General features: G+C 41.2%; 1 protein-coding gene across 4 annotated transcripts in view; it reads right to left on the reverse strand.

Annotated features, from left to right (window-relative positions):
• Positions 1 to 242: 242 nt before the first annotated feature.
• The window catches only part of LOC142932743 (uncharacterized), a 92,703-nt gene continuing 79,375 nt past the window's right edge, over positions 243 to 13,570 (reverse strand). For 3 of the 4 annotated variants that reach the window (XM_076076786.1, XM_076076784.1, XM_076076785.1), the window contains 7 exons: positions 13,131 to 13,166; positions 11,572 to 11,616; positions 10,971 to 11,105; positions 9,851 to 9,917; positions 9,621 to 9,758; positions 6,593 to 6,670; positions 243 to 3,486 (listed from right to left, as the gene is read on the reverse strand). In XM_076076786.1, the coding sequence (XP_075932901.1) occupies positions 3,386 to 3,486; positions 6,593 to 6,670; positions 9,621 to 9,758; positions 9,851 to 9,917; positions 10,971 to 11,105; positions 11,572 to 11,616; positions 13,131 to 13,166 (600 nt within the window). In that variant the 3' untranslated portion in view covers positions 243 to 3,385. Of the gene's footprint in view, positions 3,487 to 6,592; positions 6,671 to 8,750; positions 9,382 to 9,620; positions 9,759 to 9,850; positions 9,918 to 10,970; positions 11,106 to 11,571; positions 11,617 to 13,130; positions 13,167 to 13,570 lie in introns of those variants that run through there. The other variant, XM_076076787.1, reaches the window with a different exon arrangement.

The raw sequence follows: 13,570 nt of genomic DNA on the forward strand, positions 1-13,570 counted from the left end.
GACAAAGAAAATTTTTTTTTTTTTCATATGATATAACTTCTTAAAGACGTTCATGTTGTTAACACTAACTTAATATTAAATATATATATATATATATATATATATATATATATATATATATATATATAACTGCCGTTCAACAAACAAAGTGTCATAAAATACATTTTACTTCTTGTAAAAACAAGAAACCTGTAAGCCAGGTTGTGTTAGAGCCCAAAAACACAACACAAGAACACAGGAAATAAAGCACTGAATAACTTTTATTGCACACATGTAAGGCAGGTGCCATTAATCAGTGTAAATAAAAGATGCTGCAAAGAAAGGTGTAAAATATAACCTCTGATACCTGGTAACCACACACACACTGGATCAGTGCTGCCCCTATTCTTTGTCGAAAGTCCAGTAAGTCGACCTGCAGCACACTGATGTCAACATCCAGGACTGTCTGTTTCTACATACAGATGAGGTATCGATTACTTTTTTCAGTAAAAGGCAACAGTTTGTGTTGTATTCTTTTTTTCTCCTTCTCTAAAATGGCTAATCATGTAGACCAGGACTGAGGTAGATATTAAACAGAACAAAGACTTTCAAAAAGACACATTCAAGTCCCACAGCAGGACATGAGCTTACAGAGGAGCAGAGAGGAGTTACATTGAGAGCAGCAGGCAGACGTTTTTAATCCGAGGGACCGTGCTGAGAGGCTGATCCATATTCCCCCTCATTACAAGCTTATTTACAAGATTAGATTATATGCTGCAACAGGATCAACTTACATTACAATAAAAAAAAAAGCAATAATGAAATATAAAGTATAACACATATTGTTTCAAAGGACTTTTGCCTTATTTGACAAGCCAATCTTTGGATGTTTAACGTCACTCGCTTTGAAGGATGCTCCAACCTCCATCGTTTCAGTTTGCTTTCATCTAACATTTTACACTTAGAATAAATGGATTTTAACTCAGAGCGACGTAAAACTGGCTGGCACCAAATTGCTAGTGAAGTGGGCTGTGACATTAGTGGCCATTTTGTGTCCTCCCTAGTTATCACAAAGTTTAGCTAAATTGAAGTCACAAACCGGCGCACATTAATATCAATTCAAGATAAATTCAATATGCGCAGAGTTTGCTCTCAACAGTACACCAACAAGTTCAGATCACATTAGTCCACTGATGCTGCCTCATTTGAATTTGGTCAAGGTCGGCGTTATTCTCTCCAAGGGGAACCCATTAAAACAAATATTAAATTGGCATGATGAAAGGGCAGAAGCCAATAAAAGGAGGGGATTTTATGTAGCCTATAACCCAAAGAAAGATTGTTTTCCATTTACATTACAAGCAATGAGAAAATGAATGCTGCGTGTCCAGCAGGGGGCTCTTTAAACTCACAAATGAAAGCAGCGGCAGACATTTGATTCAATACCCATCTGAAATTAGACCCACTCACACGGATAGAGATAAAACCAAGCCTGCATGCTGAGAAAGAATACTCTTGATTCATATGTGTAAAAGAAGCCTGATGACTTTTTATGATGTTCAGTATGATGAAGTAAAAAAGAAAAGTGTCAAACAGATCTTAAAGGATGATATACAGAAAGAACCAAGTTTATAACGTCACAAAATGTCAGATATACACCCACAGAAGTTTTCAAACATTAATCACAGCAGGACACTTAGAAGTAAAATTAAAGCCTTTGAGTCAAAACTCATTAAACAGCGCTCAAAATAAAAGCTTTAAGAAAATATATAAAAGTTAAATGTTTAGCGTGATTATAAAGTTTACTTTTTGGTAAAGTTGACTCAAAACCTTCTGAAATTTGTTGAGAACATTAAAATGGCTTTAAAACCTCTTATAGCAAATAAATAAATCCAAACCGCGAGACAATACATAGTGACACACAGTGCTGGTCAGTGAGTGAAAAACCAGGATGTAGACCATGATACTGTTAAAACAATGAGAAGGTTCAAGTACGATAATGAGCACACCAAAAGCAAAAGTCTGAAGTTATAGTGAAGTAGTCCGATTTCCTTTTTGTGGCTGAAAATCATAAATATACAAATAAACCAGAGGAATCATCATACACAACACCATGTAAACAGTAAATGTTAATAACCACCATCTCACACACACACACACACACACACACACACACACACACACACACACACACACACACACACACACACACACACACACACACACACACACACACCAGATCATTACAATGACAACTTGCTTATGTAATTGTATTGTCAGGTCCCATTAGACAGGAAGAAAAAAAGAAAAATCACTCATTCAACTTCTCTTCAGAATAAACCAACAGTAGAGGTGAATGTGAGGCCACGTCACACTCATTAAATAAACACAACATTTAAAGTACATTCTTCAAATCTGCCCTCGATGTATTACAAACACAGTAGTTTCAGACAAAAAGTACGAGCTGGAGGTTTTTGTACTACAAAAGATATGGCGGTCAGCACCGACACGTAACCGACAGACAACAGACAGAAATGATTCAATGTCAATGATTATACTGCAGATTCTTTGAAAAAATGATGACCATGCACAATGTAAATGTGTCAGTGATAATGCATATCAGTAATCCAGAAATGCATTAATCCAATTTCTAGTAATAACATTACTGAATATCCATGCTACATTTACTACAATTATTATTTCCATCTTTACGTACATTCTTGAAGAACACGCTTCTAATAAATAATTTCCATATCAGACACATCTGATGCACTTTGGTTGCATAAGGACTTTCAAAAATCTAATATTTTCTCACACCTCCACATAAACCAAGGATATTCATTCAGCTAATCTCTTTCTCGCTGTCTCTCACACACACACACACACACACACACACACACACACACACACACACACACACACACACACACACACACACACACACACACAATGTGAGATGTACCTTCTGCCAGCACATTGGCTTATCCAAATAAGGACAGAAGAGTGAAAAGGCACGCCCATTAAGGAGGCAAACAAATAATTAAGATCATGTTTTTTTGACAGGACTGAACTTGATGAAACAAAGTCATTTCATGGTCTTGAAAGACATAATGAGAGTTGACAAGGAATGAATTACATACCAGTAGGGGATGTGAAAGCAAGAAATAACTTTAAAGTACAGCATTGCAAAATAAAGAAAAAAAACCTCAAAAGATTTTCTTTTCCATTCAAAACAAAACCCATCAAAGAATAATCCTGACTGCATACAAATGCTGTTGTAAAGTGATCAAAAGAGGTCAGTTGTGAGTCTGTCCGATAAACCAGAGCTGAGGAAGCGAGGCCGACCGTCTCCTGCTCTGTGGCTGCAGCGCTGAGCTGGACGTCAGCACTGGAACATCCTCTGCTGGGTTCAAAGGGGTGGAAGGAGACAGTCACTGGAGTTGCATGTCCCATGAGGTCCACGGGGCCCCGGAGAGCCAGGGGGGCCCTGAGTAGTGATCCCAGGAGGGCCTTGACAGAGAATTAGTCATTATTAATTCCTGCGCCGGGCTGCACTTTATCACATTTCAGCAGGGTGATATATTGCATTAAAGTATATATTATATATGACTGGTTTTAATTCAAAACGCTACAGTATGCTTTATATCCACCTCAGATATTTCTCCTGGAGCTAAACCGATAAAATCAGGTTGATACATCAGCCGATATTAGCTGCTTGCAGAAATATTGTGATTGGTGAGTGTTGTAAGATAAGTGAGAAGAAATGGCTTCACAGAAATGCAAAACCCGGCCTGAGGTCATTTAATAACAGTGTCACCGTTACGCAGTGACATCGGTCAGACTATAACTTCCATTAAAAATAAATTGTGTTCAATAATTAAATGAAAGTGACTGAATTCTTCTAGGGGCTTTGCAAAAGTGTAATGACATTGTTCATCAACTTTCAGTTGGAATTATATTGTAACGCTCATATAGTTTATATTTGACAACATTTAGTTGTTTGAGTTTATGATTTGAAGAAAACAAAAAACAAAATGTTAGACGTTATTGAAACGTGTGCGGAAAACGGTTATTGCAGTGGACCTCAATAGATCCTTATGTACTGAATACATACATTTCTCATACCCATATTGGAAAAGCTAATTAATATATTATGATAATGAATCAACTCATTTACAAGTAGAAAGGTGGAGATCTCTGCCAGGTGTGTCTGCAACGACCACTGCATTTAACACACACACACACACACACACACACACACACACACACACACACACACACACACACACACACACACACACACACACACACACACACACACACAGGGGGAGCGTCTTCATTCTCTGCTCAGGTAGACATTACTCCACTGTATCTTTACATAGCAAATAGTGGTCTGCTGCTATATTAATGCTCTGAATGTTACAAGTACAGTTACTTTAAGAGCAGTAAGTGAGGAGCCAGCAGGCAATCAATGGCAGTATAGAACGAGCAATAAATAGGTGCTTGGAGAAAGCCCTTGGGCAGGCAGACACAACAAAACATAATGCAGTTCGATGCAGCAGAATGTGAGATTAGCCGTGGACACTCTTCTCACCGACTCATGCAAGCATCTTCCTGGTGGAGATAAATAACCAATTCTTTAATTTCACTGTTAGGACAGAGAAGGTACATTTCCTCATTCTCCAATATGGTGAGGTCATCACGGCAGATGAGACATTAGTATCTCACGTCACTTAGCAACAGCTCGCTGAAGTGACAAAGGTGTCCACTTTGCTTCTCATATACTGACCATACAACACACCTAACACATGAGCCTATGATAAAAAGAAAAGCTCCCCACTGCAGTCCAGCAAGGTGTCCATTACATCAGTCAGACCAGTCACAGCTCGGGGGAGCCCTGTGCCCTCTACAGTTTATACAAAAGCAATTGCAAGTACAGCCTTGTCCTTTTCCTCCCTCTGAAAACACAACATGCCCTTTTCGTTACTGCCACATCCATCTCCTGCTTAACTGCTCACACACAAACTCTGCACAGTGCTGTGGTGGTAGCGGAGAGCAAAGGTGCACTATCATCATCAAAAATGCTTCCCTCCCCTGTGTCTAGGTGGCTTCTTACAGCTGCTAGCTCAACTCTGCTAATTAGCTATTGCACAGAGTTAATGCACCGCAGGCGAGCATAGCTTCAGCTCCGTCCAGGTCTATCAGGGTACAAAGAGCCCAGGGGGAAAAAGACAGCAAGAGGCAATGGTGGTCACTCTCACATATATCACAGCAGCTGTCATTCACTGAGATGCTCCCAGTCTTGTCGCCAGTGTCGTAATGGGAACCAACACTGGAAAATCCCCCGTATGTGACTTAATTTGTCGCAGTCTCCATGAACCTGCCGGTGGTCCAGGGGGAGCCTGCTCTATGTGGAACTCAAGGGGTACGAGCTCATTACAATGGCCAAGAGACAGAAAGTTCGGTTGGTAAAAATACTCTTCCGTTGAACAGGGACTATAGGAAGTGAGCCAAAGTAGTGGCCAGACACTGTGGCAGTTTGTTCACTTTTTAAATTCTTTCCAAGATCCAGCTGAAGTCTAACCCCCCGCCAGTTGTGCCAAAAAGGGGCTTCCTATCACTGTCCGCTCCTGGAGAAGATGTCTTTTAACAGCCGTGATTTGTCCTTTAAAGAGGAGCTACAGCCAAGTTCCCTTTGCCCTACACATGCATTATGCACATACATAGTTGGATGAGTGACTCTAGGTTCAGTGATACACTCCTGTCACAGACTGAAAGTCAAGTGGTAATCCCACTTCTCATCGCTCCACTGGGGTACGGGGAGTTATTTTTTAGCTCACAGGAGCAGGGGACAGGCTGACATCTTTGGTTGTGTCAGGGAAACCTTTGATGAGGACAACACCAAGCGGAGCTATTACTTTACAGAACGGACGTCATTGCAGCATTTCGTCCTCTGTTGAGAGTCCATTTGTGTTACAGCAGCGTTTAGAGTTTTTAGAAAACATAATGTCATCTGGGAGTTGAGTTTGTCTCCAACATGATGAGATATTAAATGAAGGCTGAAATAGAATTTGAGGTTTGAGATTTAAAGCATTACATTTATTTTTTTTGGCCAGCGGGAGGCAGCTCAATAGGCTGTGAACACATTGACATATTATAGCAGATACATAGCAACATTGGCATTCATTTGGTATGTTTCCACCTGATGAAAGTAAGCGCAATATTCTTTTCAGCAGCATATTGCTCCTCCGTGTTCAGCAGAGTCTCCGTGGGTTCAACACAATAAATGACCCTTTTCACTCTACACACATTTGATCCATTGTTAATCTACACATTAATGGGTGCAGTTTAAGTAATAGTTGTATTAATAATTTATGCAATTAAGTAAAAAATCGCCAGTGGAAAACAAAAGAGCATGAAACATCAGTCCACCAACATCTTCGCTGATGCGTGTTGCTGACTCACAAAATTCTGTTCCTCTTTCAGATACGCTTTCCACTGTTTTACTCCTTTCATACTACCTTCTACACGTTTGCTCAACCAATAGCTCAAGCCTCTGTTTGACCACATACTTCAAGTGCATGCATCACATCACACTAAAGAATATGCCTCTTACCTGGCGGCCCCGTGGATCCCGTGTCTCCTGGTAACCCCAGACCGAGCTGACCTCGTTCTCCTTTCTGACCCCTGTACCCTGAGGACAGACACAAAACTCTGGCTGAGCAAAGAAATACTGTAGTAGAAGATGAAGTAGAGCTGTGGGGGTGTCATGTTTACGGAGAGCGTGTGTTGGCACAATTAGTAAGATTAGTTCAAATGTCAAAACATGTTAAAGTCAAACTGTCAAGATAAGGATTCTCTTTCGCAACCTTTATATCTGTCCAGGGACTCGAACAGCTTCATTAGCTTTATTGATGATATATCATCAATACGATGGCACGGTCAGGCATCGAGTCTGCACTTTTTGTGAGAAAAGCAGCTAGTTGATGTGGAAACGGGCTATTCTGGATTCCAAGTTTCAATCCCAGACCTCTGAATAATGAAAGACGTACTGATACTGACGCAGGTCAGATATGTGGGTCACTAAAGGCATTCAGCAAGTAAAAAAGATTTTTCCATTCCACAGATGCAGAAAACAGTCACGTCTATTAATGAAAACTAAACCCAGACATGTACTTCACTGGATAAAACATGAACATGATCATAAAGCCTTTTGTTCTGTTTGACCCAAATCATCTTGGGTTAAAAACTGTGTCTTTTCTATGATGGGGACTGGCTGCTGCATGATAACCTCTGATGTGAAAGAACAAGCAGAGATGAACACAACAACATGCTTAAGGCTGAAGAGAAAAAAACAAAAGCATTTACACGTATGTTCAAGGCAGGCCAACAAGTGCATTGATTGTAACAGTATGCTCACAAACACGTTATTCAAAGGCTTTCTCACGCCATGCAAAGCCTGGGAGTCTTTACAGTTCAAAACAGCAGCATACAAGTACGAATTTGAGGGGCTGTGAAAATAGATCCCCATGAGGCACTTAAAGTAATGGAGTCTCAGGACCAGCGGTTGCATAGAGTGCATCAGAAACATTGACAGGCGTATCAAGCATCGCAGCGCCCGGCCCAAAGGGGAAACGCTCCAACACTTACGTGTCAGAGGAAAATCTAAGAAAAAAAAAAGACTTATGAATGCTCCGAAACCGAGTTTCAAAGAGAGAGGGTCTGGCCACACATTGCCACGATAATGAGACTTCTTTCAACACTCACAGAGCTTGGGGCATTCATTCAGGGAGGAGACGATCCATGGAGAAAATAGCCCTGTACCTTAAGCAAACAAATGCTGAATAGCACACAGGGCAATACGGTTGGGTGGCACGCTGGATATGTGCACTCTGATAAATCGAAAATGCCACCCTGGGTCTGCACTTGGTAGAAACCAATTGTTTTCTTGGGGGCACTAATGGACACAATATGTTAATAGAAAATAATATTGCCACAGAGTAGTTTTCCATGCTTGATTGATAGGATTGCAGTCCTGCACCTGTTGTACGCCATTGTAAATAGCATTATCAGAAACATCTAAATATTCATGCTATGCCTTACAAAAGAAAAAGAAAAAAACACCTTTTTTTGGAGCTGCTGCTCCATCAAAGACCAATTACTGTGGGATATTTACTGATATTATCCAGCACAAAGCAGAGATTATAGGCTGATATAATAACAGACACTTTGTTTCAGTCAGTAATAATAAATATACGGAATGCACTGAAATACAAATTTAAAAATGAATGTTAAAAACAACAAAATGCTGAATTAATGAAATGCACTTAAAACACCATCACTAACAGTGAGTTTTGTCACTACGCTCTCAAAAATAAAAGATGAATAGAATGATAAATGAGCACTCAATGACAACACAGGGGAGGGGAAAAAAACAAACAAAAATAAATGATGCTCTTCAGCATGCGTCCTTATGGGTATTCTCTAACAGCTTGAGACTTTCAGCCATGTGAAATCAAACCAAGGATAAAAAAAAAAAAAAAGAATTCAACAGAGGGGTTATTCTTCTCCATAAACAATTCATTTTGGCGTATCGGAGAACAAGTCAAGTTGGATATTCCTGAGGAGCACAGTCTCCAGCAGAGGATGACGAGAAATAATGAGGAAATATTACCCCAAACTCTCTCCCCAGCTGAGTGGAGGCACAAGTCAACAAAGAAAAAATTAAGAAGTTGTTGAATTTTAGATTTATCAAGGGGAAAAAAAAACCTTCCTTTTTTTGTTTTCAATAAATATTTATTGCAAAGCTGCATAAATAATCACCTATAAAACACTCGTTGGAAGCATAAAAAAAACAAGCTAAACAAAAAGACGTGTAATGCAAATGGCATTAACACAGCACACATATTCATCGTCGAGTAGTTGCCTACTTTAACTGCATTATTCTTGAATGAAAGCAGCATTTTATGTTATAGCAGTGGGTTAAAAATGTAAATGGTCTTGAATAATGTGAGGTAGATACAAAGAGAAAGGCCAATGCAGTGGTGCTTTGATCTGCAACAACACGTTAACACACTCCTCCTCTTCAAAAGTGAAAGACATCGTAGTTCTGCTGCGGACACAATACAATTCTAAGCAAAGGATGAGGTATAAAGCCTGACCAGCAAACCGTTAGTGCTGAATGAGCAGTCAGATAAAGAACGTCCACCCTCTTTCCTGACTATGCTCCTTTTCTACTTTAGAAGCTTTCTTTCCCGGAGTGAGGTATCAATACTGGGCCTCTTTCCTGTCCACATTGATAATACTGTCTCTTATTCACAGTCAATTCTTCGTTTGTCTTCATATTTCCAAGAGAGCCGCTGTGCACCACACTCCTGGCCTTTCCTCTGCTCCCCGCCCCTCAGTCTGCAATGATATACGGGTCCAAGCAAGAGAAAAATACCCATGAATCCCTACAAAACACACGTGTCAACCTATACTGATTCCCCCATCCTAATCCAGCTCCAAACCAACTTTTTATGTACAGGAAAACATATTTAAGTGATGGATGTTGTGGTGCACGTCAACCTGCAGCTCTGTGTACGCAGTAGTAAATGCTGCCTGCTTCACATCCAGCAGCTCAGTCTGGCAGCCTGAGCTCTTACCATGAGTACCAGGAGGTCCGGGCTCTCCTGGCGTTCCTGGTAATCCGTCTTTTCCAGGAGGTCCTGGAGGCCCGTGGATTTGTGAAGCCAAGATCCCTGCATGTGTCTTCTGCTGCACGGCAGTGCTCGATAGCTTCTCTACAAGGTAAGAAAAAAAAAAAATGCACGGTCAGAATGCAGACAGAAAAAAACGAAAAACCAGAAAAATGTAATTCGGGAAAATGTTCTACCTTCGAAGACCCTCAGTACTTCTTTTCTGATGAACATTTTGAGTTCTTCCATGAAGCTGGTATCACCCTGTGTGTGTGCAGTGCAGAAGAAGACAAACAAATCTTTGTTCACAGTGAATTGGCAGCAGAGGAGACACAGAGGAGGCAGCTTTCTCAACTAAAAGACCTCCACTGCAGTTTGAAACCATCTGTGTTGAAAACAACAACAGGGAGGAGAGATCACTCACTCTCCCGTCATTGCCTCATCTGCCCTGCTATCACCTCAGTCCTCTTACCTGAGCCTACCTGCCAATGTCCACGCCTGGACCTCATTATCCTCATCAGTCACTCATTCTTTTTTTGAATTTCATTTTGATAAAGTTGAATTCTGCCTGCCTGATTACTGGTTAAAGTGTGTGCCTATCCCTCAGCTGTTTTGCCTTCCTGGATTGTGACTGATTAAAAGGATTATGGACGCTTAGCTGCTTCTGAATTTGTGCTTTTGGGTTCTGGGAGTAGTAACACTATTTGGCGAAATACTACCTTGCATTATAATATCAGATCTGTGCCTCAAATCCAGCTAGGTATAAAACGGAATCAGTCTGTGCTTAAGATGTCAAATGTAGCTTTTCATACTAGCTCTGTATGCCTCTAAATACATACAAATACATGCTCTGCCACTCAAACATTGTTAACTTTCCAGGGTAACCATAACAAGCAATAGTAGCAATAGTAGTAACAGTTTCCATCACTGCTGTGAATGTTATGTAACTGTTGAGACCGCGTAGAGCATGTGTAAAATGTCTGGGACACACGGAGGTGTTTTCACTGCTCCGCAGAGCTCTAGGCACACCCACATATCGCTTGTCTTTTTCTCTGTCTCCATATTCCTCCCTCTCTGACCTTCTGCTGCAGCCTGCTTGTGGAGTGGGAAGTGCTGAGCAGAAAGAGAACAGCAACCTCCCTTGCACAGCCTTGTTTGATGTTTCATGCAGACATCTGTAGCTGCACCATTTTTCATACAGAAGAACTGAACTAGTTACACAAGCTCAGGGAGGAAGTAGGCTGATAAAGGTTTTAATCATGCGGCGGGGGGGATACTCTTCTTGTTATCGGTGGTATCTGCAAATGTACAACTCACCAAGAGGTTTACAGTCTCCAAATGTCCTGGGGGGCCAGGATCTCCTTTATGACCTAGTGGTCCGATCTGTCCGGAATCTCCTGCGCGACCCCTCTCGCCTTGAACACCTCTTTCTCCAGGAATCCCCGGATCACCCTGCAGTGAGGAAGCCCAGACATCTCTCAGCTTTATATGATGGACGCACTGGCCAAGCCGTTGAGTTAGGCAGTACAACAATGACAACTGCATTTCACTATTCTCCAGCCTGACTCCTACACAACTGTATCACTTAACATGCTGTGCACACTGGCCTATTTCTCCTACAGTGTCCAGCCAGTCCTGAGGTCATGTTGCCAACTATAAAGCTAAAAGCCTCATTTTGCATTCTCTGTTTGCAAAACGATTACTGCGTGAGTGTGACAGAGCTCTTTAATTTTGCCTTGCAAATACAAAAGGAAACTGCGCCGAGCGTTAAATGCCTTTATCTACTGCTTACGTGCTTGTGGGGATTAGTCGTGTTTGTGCTGAAGTGAAGACTTTCATTACTATTCATCAAAACCTTTTTTGTGCATTATAGTCTGAGTCACAAGTACAGCTTCTTTTTAGGGATGATGCTGCTTACGCGTTCTCCTTTGGATCCTCTGTCCCCTGTTACACCTGTTGATCCCTTAGAAAAAGCAGAGACACATGTTTTAAGGCATTGTTGGTAAAGGAGTAACAACTAAATCACTAGAAAAAGAAATTAAGATGACTTCGATGCTTTTCACCCACTACACACAAAGTATTGATGTTCCGTAACATGCAGAGGCACACATAATACTCCGTAGTTAAAATCTGTAGATATCAAGCAGAGATTTCTAGTATTTAAACCCATCATATTGGCGTTTATAGAAGTTTCTGTTCTGTTGCCTGAAGGAATAACTGTGAGCAAGCTTTTCCCGAATTACTTGACTTTGAGAAATGTACACATTTCAAATAACTGTGCATTGATTGCTTCTTACTCAGCTCAGGTGCACCGCTTGTATAATATCTCCCTGTACAGTGTTTCACCTTCTGCAATGTCACGGCTTCTCTGCATCACTGCTGCTTTCGTTTGTGAAACGCCTGCTTCCCCACCAGCTGTCTCTACTGTATGGGGGAGCTGGGAGAGAAAGTACCTGTCCCAGGCTTCATGTCACAACGTCTTGTGTCTTCCAATCCCTCCCTGTCACTCCTCATTGCTTCCCTTTTACCGTGCAGCAATACCCCCGGGAGCATCTTTGTATCAATTTCCTTGCTGGATTACAGGAGCCATGCAAAAGACAATCTGGCATGATGTGGTTTTAAAATGGGCATCCCTTTGTGATGCTGTTCTCCCCTGCCTGCTTTAATCTGCAGTACTCTGTATTCCCCAATGCCTGATGGGAGGCTTAAATCTATCATCTTGCCCACTGAAATGTGCTTCCCCGAGCATTATATTAAACCTCAAAGCAATGCGCAAGGAGTCTGGGTAGAGGAGCAAAGCCACCTGCTAGGTGGCACTGTTGCCCCACCAAAAAGTCAGGAGCCATTGCAGAGAGACATGAGGGTAAAGCTGTACAAGGGCTTCATGCAATGCTGATATTTTGGTGGAAGAATATAAATAATAATAAGCAAACAATGAACTGTTGGGGTTGTCATTAAGGTGCAAAATCAGACAGCAACACAGCGTAGTCAAACCAGCTTGGTATTAGACTGGACGTGTTAGTGATGGCTATTCATAGCAGATCTGTTCTGCATGCTGTGAGCCCATTCTGTGTGATTCTGTGTGAATAGTGTGCAATATATTTCATCAGTCACCAAAAAGCAGACTTTGCTGCAGTATTTGTTTCAATTTTAGCCCGGTTCATCAGGCAGGAAAACGTGTATTTAATCTAAGTGTCTACTGCTCTCTATTAGCTACAAACATTTTATCATTGCCTGAAAGCATTAACTCTATAATTAGTGTAAAAAGTCTAAAAGTCAACATCGCCTTAAATCTGCAGCATTCCATTTCGTTTTTATCATTAAAATCTCAAATATGCAAATAGGTTTAATGCACTCAGGATGCTGTAGCTAGAGAGGGGGAGGGGGGGGGGGGGGGGGAATAAAAATCTGCTGTGCCATCTTTCCGCAGCGCGGCTGATGTAAAGCACTTTCTATAAGGGGATTTGCACAACTCACCTTGTATCCAGGAGTTCCATCTTTTCCAGGTCTCCCCTGCTCAAGGAGTGCAACACAAACAAAGACATTTTATATCAGCTCCCACCTTCGATTGGATCAGCACTGTTGCACTCCTAGTAATCTCCACAGCTAATGAGATATCTCAACCGAGGGATAATGATCCTGATTGCTGTGCGAACACTGTTCCATTGTGCGCTTACAGGGGAAATTACAGAAACCATCTCTGATGGTAATTACATAGAGGATCGTAATCATCTACAGGACAAGTGGTCGCTAACATATATATTTATCCATATTATCCTTGAATCAAGCTTTTTCTCTCTCTCATATAATGGTGAAACCAACTGTTGATAAAGGAGCAGTGTGTTATTCAAAGCCCTGACGTACTTCCAGCCTGCATTACCGGAAGGTGCTGTTGCAACAGCTAGTCGTGATTTTAT

Source organism: Anarhichas minor, unplaced genomic scaffold, assembly GCF_050575085.1.
Source record: "Anarhichas minor isolate MPS153535 unplaced genomic scaffold, ASM5057508v1 ptg000058l, whole genome shotgun sequence".
Classification (NCBI taxonomy): Eukaryota; Metazoa; Chordata; class Actinopteri; order Perciformes; family Anarhichadidae; genus Anarhichas; species Anarhichas minor.